This window comes from Lepisosteus platostomus, chromosome 25, assembly GCF_059453375.1.
Source record: "Lepisosteus platostomus isolate fLepPlt1 chromosome 25, fLepPlt1.hap1, whole genome shotgun sequence".
NCBI lineage: Eukaryota > Metazoa > Chordata > Actinopteri > Semionotiformes > Lepisosteidae > Lepisosteus > Lepisosteus platostomus.
In genome coordinates this window covers 11,048,439-11,063,532 of record NC_142635.1, presented here as the reverse complement: position 1 = coordinate 11,063,532, position 15,094 = coordinate 11,048,439, and the positions used below count along the sequence as shown (strand labels likewise).

The following is a 15,094-nucleotide window of genomic DNA, read 5'->3' as shown; positions in this document are numbered from 1 at the left end:
ATAGGTATTTACTGCCTACATTGTTGCTGTAAATAAGAATCGTTGCTGTAATTAAGAACCTTTGTGCTTAATCCACTTATCTGGTTAAACAAAGGATAAAATCAAATAATCTTGTACCGATTCAATTAGAACACCTTTAGAGAAACCATTTTCACAGATCTAAACATTTTAACATTAAGGATTTTCTATGCAAAACAAATTTGTATTTATTAATCTAATGCATTGCAATGATGGACCACAATCTCACAGTAACTGCGCATCTTAATAAACACAACGGCAGCAACATTTTCCTTGGCTGTTTCCCTCCCAGTAATGGGGAAAACTCAAATTTGCTGTCTTGGAAAGGTGACACGTTCCGGCAGCAGCTCTGGGGCCCTGGGTTCAATTCCTGGGGTGCTACTGTATCTGGGTGGAGTTTGTATGCTCTCCATGTGTTCACGTGGGTTTCCTCCCACAGTCCAGACATACTGATGGGTTGCAAAGGAACAAGCAATAGGTTTATTCCGTGCTGAAAAGATCTGCTGAATGTGCTGCCACCCATCCATTCCCTAACCACTACATCCAATTCAGGGTCGTGGAGGAGCAGCAATCCCAGCAGGCAACGGGGCACAAGACAGGATAGAATCTGAATGGGACGCCAGTCCATTACAGAGCAAACACAGACAGACACGCACACGCTCACACTTGCACAAGAGCCACTTTTCTTGGAAGCCACCTAACCTACCAGTAAAACAAATGTGTATTTATTAAACTAATGCATTTCAACCGTTGGCCACAATCTCACAGTGACTGATAAGAGTATATGGACTGACTGATCAGAATAAAGATCCGAGGTAAAGGGATTATATAGTTTTATTGGCCTTAATCAAGCCAAGAATGACATTACTTTCTAGAAATCCACAGCATTACCCGCCCTTCTGTACGACTGAATAACTTTCATTCAGCTTTGAAACTTTGAGAAAATGTCTTGACCAGAGTGTCTGATCAAAGATAACTTTTCTTCCCTGCAGAGTCTCTTTCCATTTTTGCTTGCTAGATTAGGCTCTTCAGGGGAATTCCAAGCCCTAACAATCAGTTGCAAACTAAATTAGCATTTCAATTGAGAATGAATACTTTTTTTTAATTCCTACAATATCTGGAAGGTCATGCTCCAAGAAATGTTTGTAATTTCGGACTTAGCAACTCATGATACTCTAAAACAGGTCTTTTAAATGTGCAATCCTACAGTTGTTCTGAAATTCATACTAGATTTAACCAAAATACTGCAGTATCTCTAGAATACAGTACTGCTAAATAGGTAAAAGAAAACACTTAAACCTTTTTTTTATTTTGTAACTTTTATTGAACACAAGTATTTCTGACAGAATGCAAAGTCAAAATTTTTCGGTTAGTACTCAGTATTTACACCAGTGACAGTGGAAAGTAAGGTGGTACCAATGTTTCACTCAGTAAAAAGTTGTATACAAGAGAGAAGGCCCCCAAAGCAGGGAATGCTGGGTAGGAATGACAATGGAGGTTTCTTGGAAATTTGACATGGTCCTCTTAAAGGGATGAGGCACCTGTCCTTTTCTATATATTTATACATAAAAAAGACTCACTTAGACTAATTGTTAAGACTAACATTTGGCTTTCCATTATGAGATTTAGATTTTATTCCTTCAAATTCATAGACTTCAATTTTGTCAGTCAACAAATTCATGGCACAATATGCAAGTTCAAAGGCTTGTGTAAACTCGCAAAAACTTGGTCCCATATTAATGGCATTTGAACAACACATGAGAAATAACTTCTGGCTCATATGAATACGGAAATCAACTGATGTAATGATATACGCTTGTATATATACAGTATATAGAGAGATTTGGATTCTGCATCGTTAGGAATGGTATGGAATCATATCAAAAGAAATCAGAAGACCTTTCCTCACCGTCGCCCATTTTATAGCAAAGTAAGCCTGCATTGCTGAGCTGAAGTGCATGATGCCTCTTATGTAAAAATGTATGCAAGAGGCTACAGCAAGTAACATTTCAAAAAACTGACTAACAAGACAAGCTTCAAAGGCCTTTTTATCTTGGAGCATTATAAAGTCTCAATCTCAACAAAGTGCTGCAGATTTTAATCCAGGACTCAGACCCCAGTCATATAGTTGAGTCAGTAAGAGCACAAATTCTTAACAGATCTTCTTACGAGGACTGGTCTAGGTGATCTACTGTATAATCACTATCCTCTGCAGTACTCCAGAGATGTAAGAGCATATACTGTAGCTGCCAGAAAATTAGTTCAAGCACAACGGGTTAAACAGAATAAGCACTCCAATTCACCATGGTGTTAAGTCTTTTTCAACTCTTAATTTCTCCAAGTGCAGCTCTATCCAGGTCAAAGCTTTTCCGAATGCTTTTACTTGTGACTTTTCACAAATTTAACTAATTAACAGCAAGCCGGAGATGACCTCTCTAGACCTTGGAAATGTTACTCAGTGAAAAAGCTTCAGTCTGTGTGACAAGTAGGCATAGACAGCAAGCCCTTTTAATGAAAAGAACAAGTTACTGAAGTCGATTACCTCCATTTTCATCCCCAGAGCCTAATATATGCAAAAACACATTGAGCAAAATGACAAGACCAGTATTTTCACAGTTTGAACTTACAAACTAGCGACACCATCAGTTATCGTTACCTTGACTGCACACATAGACACTGAAGTGAAAAGGCCCTACACAGGTCAATATATCAGAACATTGGGCTGCAGTCTTGGACCATCTGTTTCTCCATTACAGGCAAACACTGAAGAAAGTGGAATGCATGCCGCAACAAGAACAATTTCGAAGGCATTTTCTTCCTCGTTTCCCCCTTTTAGTGTTTTTGATGTCTTTTGTTTTCTTAAGGAACATTTTTTTTTCTTAACTATTCTCTAAACCTTTCACAACCAAACTATGTCGATTTTTTTTTCTTTTTTAAATACTATGACAGAGAACACATTTTATTCACACTAGGATATTCACGCATTCACAGTGCACAAGCTTGCAGTCTAAATGAAGAAAAAAAGTTCTCAGAAGTGTACTGTACAAAACAAAATAGGGTTGGTCTACAATTTTAACTTGGAAACCCCTATTCCACAGCAGAATGTTATGGTTTAAATAATGAATTAAATCTGGTATTCTTTCTCATATGTATAAAAAGAGACAAAAAATGTCTATTTTCAGATTGCATCTTTGATTGAGTTAAACAATAGCAGATAAAGCTGTAATTATGGATTTTCAGCAAGATTAAAATGGGCACTATTTTCTTTTAATAAATAAGCTTTTCAAATATCAGATCAACTTGTTTTTTTTAAACAGGCCTTAATGGTGTATTTTTACCCTTACTGTAAACAAAGGCAACCTGTGTTTTTCCTTTCCTCAATCATTGTAAGGGGTCTATTCTCTGCAAAGTTTAAAGCCTGGCTTGATATTATTTTTTTGGATCCTACCTGCATCTCACTGACAGCAAAGCTACTGCCATTAAAGATAACGGACACTAATACCTTGAAGGTTTGTACTGCACCAATACTGCTCCTGACTACAGCACTAAGATGGAAACAGAAGTGTGAAAGCATCCCCTTTCACTTTTTCAGTTGACTTTTCTGTCACAGCTGTTATACTTAGTGTCCTTCTGCTCTTTGAGAGCATTTTTATGGTAGGCTGAATACATGTAAAACCTCCTTGGACCCTCCTGAATTACAGGCAAAATATCAGCATAAGTAACAAAATGGAAAGACATGGAGAGAGATGGACAAATGGCAGAATATATATATAATGACACCTGTCAAAATGCAGCCTAATGGTCCGTTTTTAAGTAATTTTTAATTGTTTAAAATGAACCCCTTTCCCCTCTTTCTTCTTGACAACTTGTCTATCCCTTTTTTACATAAGAGCCTAGCAAGGTGTTCATAAATGGGAGCTAGCAGAGAATAAAACTGTAAACATACTGTATTTCAAAACTAAAAATAAAACCCTTTGCAAAGCAAGCATGCTAATGATCTAAGCTCTAATGCTAAACCCAAAAACATTATGATAAAAAAATAATAAAATAGAAGGCAGTTACTCTTACACATTTTTAAACACAAGAAAAAAGGGTTAAAACAAACATACCCATAACCCATTAACATTGGAAATAAAAAAATGGCAAAAAAAACCTGCATGAAAAAATGAACACTGCAAATTGATACACACATATATATGTATGTATACAGTATGTAATATATAACAAACCAAACTTTGTCCAATCCTTCATTTAATGATCATCAGAAACAATGAGTAACAATAAAATTCTACGCCTAGAGTAATGGAGTCTGTGCACAACAAGTAAGGACTGTTTCTTTATAAACCAGAATTTCCCATAGTTATCTGATCCAGCTAATGAGGTGACATACTGTACGTTTTCATTTGAAAGACTATCATTTCAGTGCTTTTCTTTCTTAAGCGAAAATACTACCAGAAGCACTGTTTAAAACCAAGCCATTTGTAACATCTCAGTACCCTACAGCTACACAGTGTACAGTACCAGTTGAAGGATAAGTCTCTTTTCCTTTCTTTCTAAACTCGGGAGAATGAGTGGGGGGAAAAAAGAAATTGCAAGTGCACATGAGTTGATTTCTTTCTACAATTCTACGAACAGGAGCATGTTTCTTGTTCTGAAAAATAATAAAAGACACTGAAGAAAACCTTTTTTAAAATTTTTGTTGGATGCTCTTGTGACATTTTGTAGGTCTGTGACTGTGGCGTTTTCCTGTTTATTAGATCATGCTTTACTCTCATTTGCGTTCGTTTGCGTGGCTTCGTTAGGCACCGTCTTCACTTCTGACCCAGTTTTCTTCACCTCTGTTTCCTCCGGTTTACTTTTATCATCTACAGGGACCTTCCTGTGAAGATACAAATTCATACAGAAACAAGGGTTTTTAAGCAGTCTGAATCCTGAATACTGCGACAGTCTTGTAACACATCTTAAAGCGTATGCTGAATGCATGTTGCATCCCAAAAAAAAAACAATCTCTTCCACAAGATTTAACACTCTGCAGAGAAATGTTTGCCTATAATTGTTCACCAAGAAATTAAAAGCAAATCAGGATGTAAAAAAACAACACTCACACAAGTAATGGATTTATGTTAAATGACATAAAAGTAAGGTACATCCAAGACACGCCTTTACTGACATCCTACACCTAATCTACGCTGATAGGCTTGGACAGAGAAGACTATGAGGGGACCTGCAAATTTCCAAAAAATAAACAATGATACACCAATCTGGGCATAAGTGGCAGCTATAGTACATGGAAGTACTTGTAAAAAATTAGAACAACAGGCATTTCATGCTCCAAAGCATTGTGGAAATAGGGAACAAGACACCCAGCTATGTTACTGAAACTAATATCCTTGTTTCTTAAAAACAAAATGTCTGCTTGAGACCCTTGGATCAATTAACTACCACTAAATGGGTTAGATGGGCCTAAAAGCCTCCTTTCATTTGTAAAGAGTATTAGATTCTTATAGTTCAGGTGGGTAGCTGCGTCAGCATGCGTAGGCTGCAAAGGAACAAGTAATAGGTTTATTCCATGCTGAAAAAAAGAAGAAAGAGAACACAACGTTTCGGCCGTGGAGCCTTCTTCAGGTGTCAAGGTGTCACTTGACACCTGAAGAAGGCTCCACGGCCGAAACGTTGTGTTCTCTTTCTTCTTTTTTTCAGCATGGAATAAACCTATTACTTGTTAGATTCTTATATAGTGGGTAGCTGCAATGGCAATGGGTCCGATGGAGGGCCGTCTGAGCAAAGAATGCTAGGAGGGAAAACAGTTCTGTTTTTATACCTAAGTGGGCAAGTGATTTGTAGAAGCTGGGGTACTACCCCTCTCCTGACCTTTTGTTATTAAAATAAAAAATGATAAAATTGCTGCCTGCCCATTTCTAGACCTTTTCAGGGGTCTGAGTTGTTCTTAAAGGGCAGAATATGTTCACAGAGTTCTACAGTAACAGAGGAAGGACTGTAGTGTGTTGTGCATTGAAACACACACAAACTACAGTACATGAGGCATCCATTCGGTCTTAAAGTAACAAAAGCATTTTTTACTTTAAATATTACACCTCTTTGTAAACAAAGATCTAAAGACTTAAGGCATGGTAATCAGATGGAACAGTTTTGACTGATGAAACTGGTAAATGATAATACTTGTGTGGCACCCTATATTTAGTTCACAGACTCATTTGAGAGTCTGAGGCATTTATTTTCTGTGATTAAAAAATAGAGGTAAAGGCAATACCTGGATCACTAACCATAGCTGAGGATGGGTAGCACTTTAAGACTATACTTTTTAAACCCATTTCCAAAAAATCTGAAATAGTGTAACTGATGTAGAAATATCTCATTAGAGATCCTACTTTCTTGTGTATCCACGTCCATGTTCCGACATGAGATATTAGGATATCCATAAACACAGCTCTAAAAGCAGTACGCTGCATGTCATTTTGCAACGCTGCAGTGCTCCTTCAGAGAGATGCGGATTTTCCTAACCACAAATCCTATGAAGAACCAAAAGATGTCATGTGCTCAGAAAGGCCACGTTTTGTTTCTGCTCTGTACACCATGATACTTGCACAATCAGGTTTTTTCTCATTAGTAGCATCTTGGAAGTGTCTGGCTCCATGCTCACAGTTTTCATTCGATTCATCCTTCTATCATTCCATTTTATGAGACACTTCAACTCGTTTACTGTATGACCATAGCCGAGGCTTTCTGAATTTAAGACCTGAGGAAATGGTGGAAAAGTGCCATGGAACCTGAGCACCTGTGTTTTATGAGGACATGCCTAATAAAAACCTGCTTACTTCACAGGTAATCACAATGGCAGATAGTAATCACAACAGTAGGGAGTCTATCAAAGATAAAGGATTAGCACATCAGTAAAATGCTGACCTTTATCCTCTGCAGAAAAATGTTATGTCTTAGTGATCTCTGCATCGCCTGTTCTTATGCCTGAATTTCAGAGATCTAAATTGCTTGGCTGATGATGGATGCTGATATGGAAGCAAACAGCTGATAAGCTGAAGCGGTGCCATACAGTACAAATGTCTTACAATACATCTCACATGAGACAGCTTGTTCCACTCTGCTTTGGTGGCATGCTGGGGGATCCCCCCCTTCATCTTATTTGAATTACTTTTCGGGTGAAGAAGAAGCGGTCTTCTTTATTTCCTAACGAGATTCTCACTTTTGTCATACTGTTCATTAGCGGAATCTCCTCAACGTGGCCAAACAGCATTACTTCTTCAATGAAACAGGTTATACTATTCAGAAAAGCTGGCTGTCGTGTCTAAAAAAAATACCCGACAATCAACGCTACACACCTCTTTTAGTTCTCCTATCTGTTAGTGCGACCTCATAAAATCTGTCCACAGTGAACTTTATAAAGCTGTCGAGTACTCATTTTAGCCATTATGTAATTATCCTTTTGGAGGCTCTATCATGGTGTCTTCTACTGGCAGAAATAAAATGGAAACAAAAGCACTAGACAAAGAAAAGGGCTGTTGCCTTGGTGTCGATGATTAAAGGGGATGCAGCACAGTACTTCACCAGGATCCCATTCTCTTGGTGATAGGATTCACTTTCCACGCAGGGAAAGAGGCACAAGAGCCAAGGTGCTTGACGTGAGACGTGACAGGAAGACAATGACTGCAGAAAAAGAGGCACTGCAGTACAATCCATTTACTTGCAGAAAAGAGAGGGAAACAATACATCTTTTGCAAAAACATAAAAGAAGGCCTTGTTCTTCCATTGAAAGCTGAACTAAAATTCCTAGGGCCTGATAAAACTGGCTCTAGTAATTACCGGTCCTCACCAACACAGCCATCAGTGCCTGGTAGAGACACTTACAGTAAATGTATTAAGCTTATACAACATTTCAAAGCTGATTTACTTCCCTTCAGAATCATCTTTGATTTCCTTTCTTGTCTTCTCTATATTTTTACTTCCAATGTTTTACAAGCCTTTCCTGCCTAATCAGCAATAAATGGCAATATTATGCCTCCCCAAAACATTTTGACTGCAGTCCCTTTGTTGCCCTGAAAAAAATAAATAGAATCCCTGCAAATAATCCTTATTTCACTGTACGGGACTGTAGTAAATCCTGTGTATCTAGTATTTTGTGCATTTTTTTTACCTAAAGTGTAAGCCACAGCATGTTGGCAAAGTATGAAACATGTCAGGAGGGTAGAATACCTACAGTATATACTGTATATGAAATTTGATGTGTGTGCAGAAGGTTGTTCTGTGTGGTGTGGTTGATTCTTACAAACAGCACTTTGAAATAAACGTCAAATTATATTTTCTGCAAAAAATAATAGGATAGGTTACTGTCACATTTTTCTTCCCCCCCCCCCAAGTCAGTTCTGCTCTGCTTTAACATTGCAAAGCTGGTTGATAAATATTTTTATCATGTTTTTTTGGTGGGTGTTAAAAAACGGGGAACACACACACGGCTTATACTTTCATTTATATTTGAATGCTGGTGAAATTTAATTACTATTTTGCAAAAGCTACAGTATAAAAAAAAAATACTTATTGTTTCCCTGGGTTACAGAGAACGGTAACAAAGGGTAGCTAAATGGCTGAATGCTAAGATCAATCATAAAGGAATTCATCAAAGCTGTAAATCCTTAGCACAGTCCTTGTCAGAACTGTCAAGTTCTACTGCACTTTCTGCCAGGAATCTCTGTATCCATGCTGTTTTGCCAAGTAATATTAATAATGTCACATTATCATCCTCTGAAATCTGGTCACGTCCAAAGGCGAGTTCATTTCCTCTTTTTGTTTGGATCATCTCTGAATGTGCCAACTTTACATTGCAAGACAGAGAACATAATTTGATTCATTAAGCACGGATGTGCGTGAGGAAATCCCTTTTATAATGTTTTCTATCAGTCTCGGGGCGGTGTCAGTATCTGTGATAACACTTCAAAAATCCATTTGATGCTTCTTAGAATACATTTCAGTAAAAAGGATTTCTAATGCCTTGATATTTTATTTAGTCACACTGAGAAAATATTTATCTGGTTGATGAAAACATTATACGGTAATGCCTGCTTCCAGGCATATCTTCTATCTAAATCTCTGTTTTTATTGGGAAAAAAAGTAACTTGGAAACAAGACTGAATGAATAGTAGCTCAAGGGATACAACACTTAGAAAAAATGGGAAAAATGAACATTTACAGACAAATGTGATTGTTTAGACACACCAATTAAAAAATAAAGATAATCTTGTTATAAGAGCATTCTGGGAAACTTTAAAGTTGCATTACAAGAAGAGCAACCTAATTAATTGTAGTCCTCAAGGTTAAAGGAGCTCTTTAGTCTGAGCAAAGAAAACTGTAAAAAAAAAATGTTTCAAATATGTTTTGAAAATACTTGATAACTCAATGGACTTCTTACACATCGACAGTGTGACTAGTGGATCTGAAAACTAAGGGGAAGTGAATTTTAAATTGAGAACAAAAGCACATCTTTACACATAGGGTTTTAGGAGCCACTTGACTAACTCTGGGGGGCAATGTTAACCTGTGAGATGCCAAGAAATACTGTAAGCTTAATTCCCAGCTAAAAAATAAAAGAAAATTTGGAAAATGATAAACATTTAAGCAGTGGAGTTTTCTTCTCACGCATGCACACACCCCTGTACAGAGGCTTCAAAACTGAAATGCCTTATTTCTAATTCCATTTTACTTTTCAGCTTGAAACTAACGTGTGCTTGTTTCTTTGCAGCTGTAACCCAGGCTGCGTTGTTGTGCTCTGGATGGCTTTTCTGTGAGCACAAAGCTATTGGTAAGCTATCACTAGCCACTACATTTTGCACTGCTACTGTACCTACAGAGAAAGACATTTGTAAATATGTAAGATTTATATGGTGGGGTGCCAAGTTATTCACTTTTTAAATGCGATATTTCGGATAGAAAAAATAAAGGGCAACTAAGAAGTGTAAACCACAAAATTCCTTTGGCAGATCTGCCACAAAAAAAAACTCCCGCGGCACTTTCAAAGTGGAAAAAACGTACAGAATGTAGTCTGGAATAACATATTTCATCTTTGTGATTTTTGGTCATCAGGAATAGAGGATGTTTAGGATGTAGTTATTACTGTAGTATCAGGGGAAACAAACAGCTGCTGGTGCGTCGCATCGCCGTTACTCGAGTATGAGAGACTCCCTCCGCCCTGGGACTAGTTTTCATGCTCAAGCAGAGGTGTTAGTGGAAGAAAGCGCGGTCACAACCTAGGACACACACACACACAGGACAAGACACCAGGCAAGGCAACGCAAACGACGCGACAAACGGCACAACCCACACACAACAAAAGTCTAGGAGAAGCCATACTCGTCCTGGGCCGGAGCAGGCGGTACAGCGGAGTCTGCAGGGGCTGCAGCAGGCTCAGCAGTCTGCTTGCCAGCCACAGCGGGAGGAGAAGCAGAGCCCAGAGCAGCGAAAACATCCTTCGCAAGATCAATGCCCGAGGTCTTGAAGGGTCCTCCGTCAATTTGAAAGTCCTGGTTTGCCGCGCTGTCCGTGACAGCGGGACTCTTCGGGCTCGCGGGGTTTGCGACGGCCTCGGCGGGGCTCTTCGCCACGCTGGTCTGCGCCCCCTCGTTCCCGGGGCCCTTTGCGGCTTCGGGCTGCGGAGGCTCGGAGGCAGGGGGCGGGGCAGCCGGGGCGGTGGGCACGCTGGGAGCTTTAGGAGCGTCCGCAGCGCTGCCAGGGCCGCCCGGCGCGGGGGCGTCACTGAGGTCGACCAGAGGGGCCACCTGGGGGGCAGCATCCGAGGCGGCGGCGGCGGGGGGCGGGGCGGGGGTGGCGACGCCTGCTTTGGGCGTGCTTGCCTGCTGGACGGGGGCAGGTTTGGGGTCTGCGGCTGGGGCGGTTGTACTGGAGGTGAGGGTGGTGGTCTCACTAGTGGGGCTGTTTTGGGCCGTGGCGAAGGTTTCAGTGACAGTGTCAGAGTTAGTGGCAACAGAAGGGAGCATGTCCTCGACAGTAGCTGTGGTATCAGCGGGGTGCCTGTGAGGATAAGGAGTAGAAGAGAAAAAAAAAAAGACAATATAGCAGCAGTGACAGGAGGAAATAAAAAGAGAAGGAGTGTTTCAAAGGCACGAGCATACATGGTGAGGGAGTGCAGCATGCAGTTATAAAAGCACAGAAGTAAAGCCCGAGAAGGTGAGCCAACCGAGTTTTCGGTCAACGGCTGTAGAAATAAAATGATCGCAAAGGCAGAGCAAGGGGGTTTTGCTTGCTTAGATCCAGGGAGCAGAAATAAACAGGGTTAGGTGCAGCCACAAACAAACTGCCAACGCAAACTGGGCATTTCTCTTTCTTTTACGGCAAACGTAGCAATCCTTATGTTGCTACTTCACTAAATATCTCTTGTGTATGATTATTGACAAAGCAATTCCTTGCTACGATTCGCAATGCTTCCAACAGAATGAAGAAGTGAAATTGCATCCTGGAACTGAAGAGGAATCTTTCTTCCTTTAGATATCGTGGCTTAAGGGACCTTTCTCACTTCTCCAGGACGAAATAAAAGACTAATTTAACTCTCAAAACTCCCAGTCTATTTTGCTGTTTCTCATTATATACTTGTTTTTGAAAAATAAGATGGAATGAGATTCCTGTGATGGAATGTTATATTTAGATTTATGTTGTTTGATGGCAGCTGCTATTCTCTTTCTGTAAAAAAAGGGTGATATTTCTCCTTCCTACTAAGACAGCATCACAAGTTGAGGTTTTTGAATTCATGTGTCTGTTGACAGTCTATTTGTCTGTGACTGTTAACTTCCGTGATGACAGTTGCTCTGTGGGCTACACACTGATAGGTATGTTGATAAGGGACAAGGGTGGGTGACACTTATGATATTATAGCTGCTTCACAAAGATTCACAACCCACAAATGAACAGCAAACCAAAACGAGGAACTACAGGTGCCAAGGCACTCAGTAGTAACACAGGCAACTCAGTTTTACTGCTAACATTCAGCTGTAATTTCCTGGTATGGCTTTCACCTGGTGGAACAGAATATTAACCCCTCTTCAGTTTTACTTACCAGCAGTTTTTGCTTTAATTTAGCATCTCTAATCATAATATTTTGTTCAGTTTGCTCAATTTAGAATCAACAACTGTGTATTTCTTCAGTCTTAGTTCACGGCTAAGATCCCTGCCATCCAGGGGAAGACAGCAGACGTGCCCACTTTCAAGATGTTTTTTTTTTCTTAGACGCACCACAAGTAACACAGCCCCACCCTGGGGGCTCGTTGTCAGCCGGAGGAGAGGTGCGTCTTTCAGCAACAGCACTCTGTGCCTGGAAAGGGGTGTTCGCTAAGTGCTGAGAGAGCGCTGGGTGATTTATCGCACCCATCCCTCGACAGCGCCACCTTGGGGGAATCCCAGTCACAGTCAGTGACGAGACGCAGAATCGAGCCTGTGATTTTACAGCTCCACCTGTGCTCACACAAGCGCCTTTACTGGCTAAGCCCCTCAGGAGGGGCTTTTGATATCACTCTGTCCTTATTAATGGGCTCACATTAACAGGACTGAGCATTCGACTGGCCTCTTACCCCCTGCACCCATAAATTCTATCTCGTCTTCCCTAATTCTGGATGAAAAAGACGACCTTACACTTTCATTTGAAACCTACAAATTACATCTGATTATATTGCAGTGGGCAGGTTAAACCTCGTGATGATGTGCAGAATGCCAATAGGGTCCAGTGGTTGTGAGCCACTTGACTGACTCCACAGGAAATCACAAGATTTCCAGGAACAACAAGACCACAAGAACAACAACCTCTTTGGAAGCCGTCCGGTTTTTCTCTAGCTGTTCTAACAGCCCTTTTCCACTGGCACTCCCAAGTCACACAAGCCTGCTGTGGTACAGCTCCAGGTGAGTTTTCCACTGGCTGTTTTGGTGTCAGCCAAGTGTGTACCAGCCTCTGAAACTCCAGCCCAGCCACCTGAGTACAGCTGAGTCGCAAGGCCAGGGGGCAGTGATGAAGCATGTTGCTTCTAGAAAAAAAGAGGGGAGGTACCGGGTGGAGTTGAGGAATAGTCCTGGGCTGCTGAAGAACTGCAGGCTCTTCATCCAGAAGGTTTCGGAACTCAGAAAACGGTGTATGACCGAATGCATTTGGATTTCACAAGTAAAGGGCACATTTCTGCCACTTCTGAGAAGATGGAAGCTGGTGCTCTTTCCTACTCTTCTCTCCTATAACTCTCCACATGCTCTGCATGTGACATCAGGCCTTGCACTTTGGTCCCAACCTGCACTGGACATCCGCAGAGAGTTACAAGTTTGGCACCGGCTTGGGTTGGGTACGCCAGTGACAAAGGTGTATGAGAGATGATCCCTGGAAGGTACTGTCGAGTAACTGAGGTAGCTAAGAGCAAGGTATGGTGCTTACTCAGGTTCAGTCAGTGGGGTGGTCTCATTGGGCTCTGTCTGTCCCCCCCCATCATGGTTTGGGGTGCGCTCTTCCTCTGTTCGCACCTCCACAATAGGCTCCTTGGATTCATCTTTCCTGCAAGCAAACAGTGTACAGTATGTGTAGGAATTTTGCTTTTTTAAACACATTCACTAAAAGCTCCAGGGGAAAGAGAAACATTTATAATTAGGAGAAACAAACATTCACGGGGTCAGTAATTTAGGAATTTAGCTTTACTAGTTCAACTGATAAAGAATCACCTCAAAAACAAAGTAAATAAAATTGACTATTATGCAGAACATAAGATAGCATATACGATTCCCTTTGATTTCGATAAACCATTAGTTACGGTCACAATGGGGGTTTCTAACATATATTCAAACTCTGAAATGTTCTGTATCTTTGCACACAAGAGGAAAAAAGGATTTGCGCCAGGAAAGGAGATAAAAGAGGAAAACGCCTGTTAACATTATCTTTCCCCTGGCTGAGATTTGAAGGATGGCAGTGCTTCCTGTTGAGTGCTCAGAACGAAAGTTTGATGCTGTCTCTGCAACGTTTCTTTTGTGGCACGCAAAAAGCGCGCGCGCGGTAACTCACGAGAAAGCCGCCTTCCCTTCCTCAATGTCCTTGCCCTTAGCTCCGGGTCCCGACTTCCCACAGAAGTTGACAGCGATGCACATGAGCAGGCCGCACTTGTTCAGGAAGTAGCAGGTGACGTCCACGACCACCAACAAGATGACAAACACGACAATTAGGATTCCCACGATGGCTCCTGTGCTCAGCCCTGACCCACTAGCCACAGAATCTTCAGGGTGAAAGAAAAAAAAAACAGAGAAACATGATTTTCAGTAAGCAACAACAAATCCCGTAATCCCATCTGAGATAAACTCTTCAAATGTTAATTAATCTAACCAAACCAGATCTGGAGACATGCAAGTCCATACACAAAATATTAACTTGGTAACAAATGAGGCTTGCTTCCTTAGAAATATACAAGAATAGATACAATATTTTGAGTCTGCCTCTGATACTTGTTACTCAATATGTGAAAATCAGGCAAGATTCTATATGCCACTGTCTATACCAGTTTAATTAACTGAAACATTACACAATTAAATATTTTAGTTTAGAATTTAGCAACCCTCTGTAACCAATTAGATTGCAAACAGCTAAAACAGATTTGTGATTTTCAAACTGAGCGTCGTGTCTTTTGCATCTGCATTTGACTTGAATGTGTTTTTTTTCTGTACTATTGAACATTCCTGTCATAAAGAAAGAACACTGATGTGTTATAACCTCTTGGAAGAATATGTGCTAGAACAATCTGCAAGTGACAGTAACTTAGCAAGAAACATAAAAAGGTGTTCATGTTTTAAGTGAAGGAAAATACAAAATACTTACCGCAAATGAATACCAAAAGTTTAATTAATGCTTGATAAAAAAACCTTGCTACACTACATGCATTTAATGCTCATAAATAATGCACACAACAGTGTGCATTTGCATTCCTGAGAAATGCATGTTTGATTAAAAAAACAATAGTATAATCACTAGGTGAGAAAGAACCACTCTTACTATCTAACAGTAGGTACAAACTTGAAAAAAAATCAT

At 40.4% G+C, this 15,094-nt stretch overlaps 1 protein-coding gene across 6 annotated transcripts in view; it reads right to left on the bottom strand.

Annotated features, from left to right (window-relative positions):
- Positions 1-1,318: 1,318 nt before the first annotated feature.
- Positions 1,319-15,094, bottom strand: part of ncam1a (neural cell adhesion molecule 1a) — a 242,147-nt gene continuing 228,371 nt past the window's right edge. For 5 of the 6 annotated variants that reach the window (XM_088619965.1, XM_088619959.1, XM_088619961.1 and 2 more), the window contains 4 exons: positions 14,081-14,288; positions 13,463-13,579; positions 10,393-11,070; positions 1,319-4,897 (listed from right to left, as the gene is read on the bottom strand). In XM_088619965.1, the coding sequence (XP_088476091.1) occupies positions 4,777-4,897; positions 10,393-11,070; positions 13,463-13,579; positions 14,081-14,288 (1,124 nt within the window). In that variant the 3' untranslated portion in view covers positions 1,319-4,776. The remainder of the gene's footprint in view (positions 4,898-10,392; positions 11,071-13,462; positions 13,580-14,080; positions 14,289-15,094) is intronic. The other variant, XM_088619964.1, reaches the window with a different exon arrangement.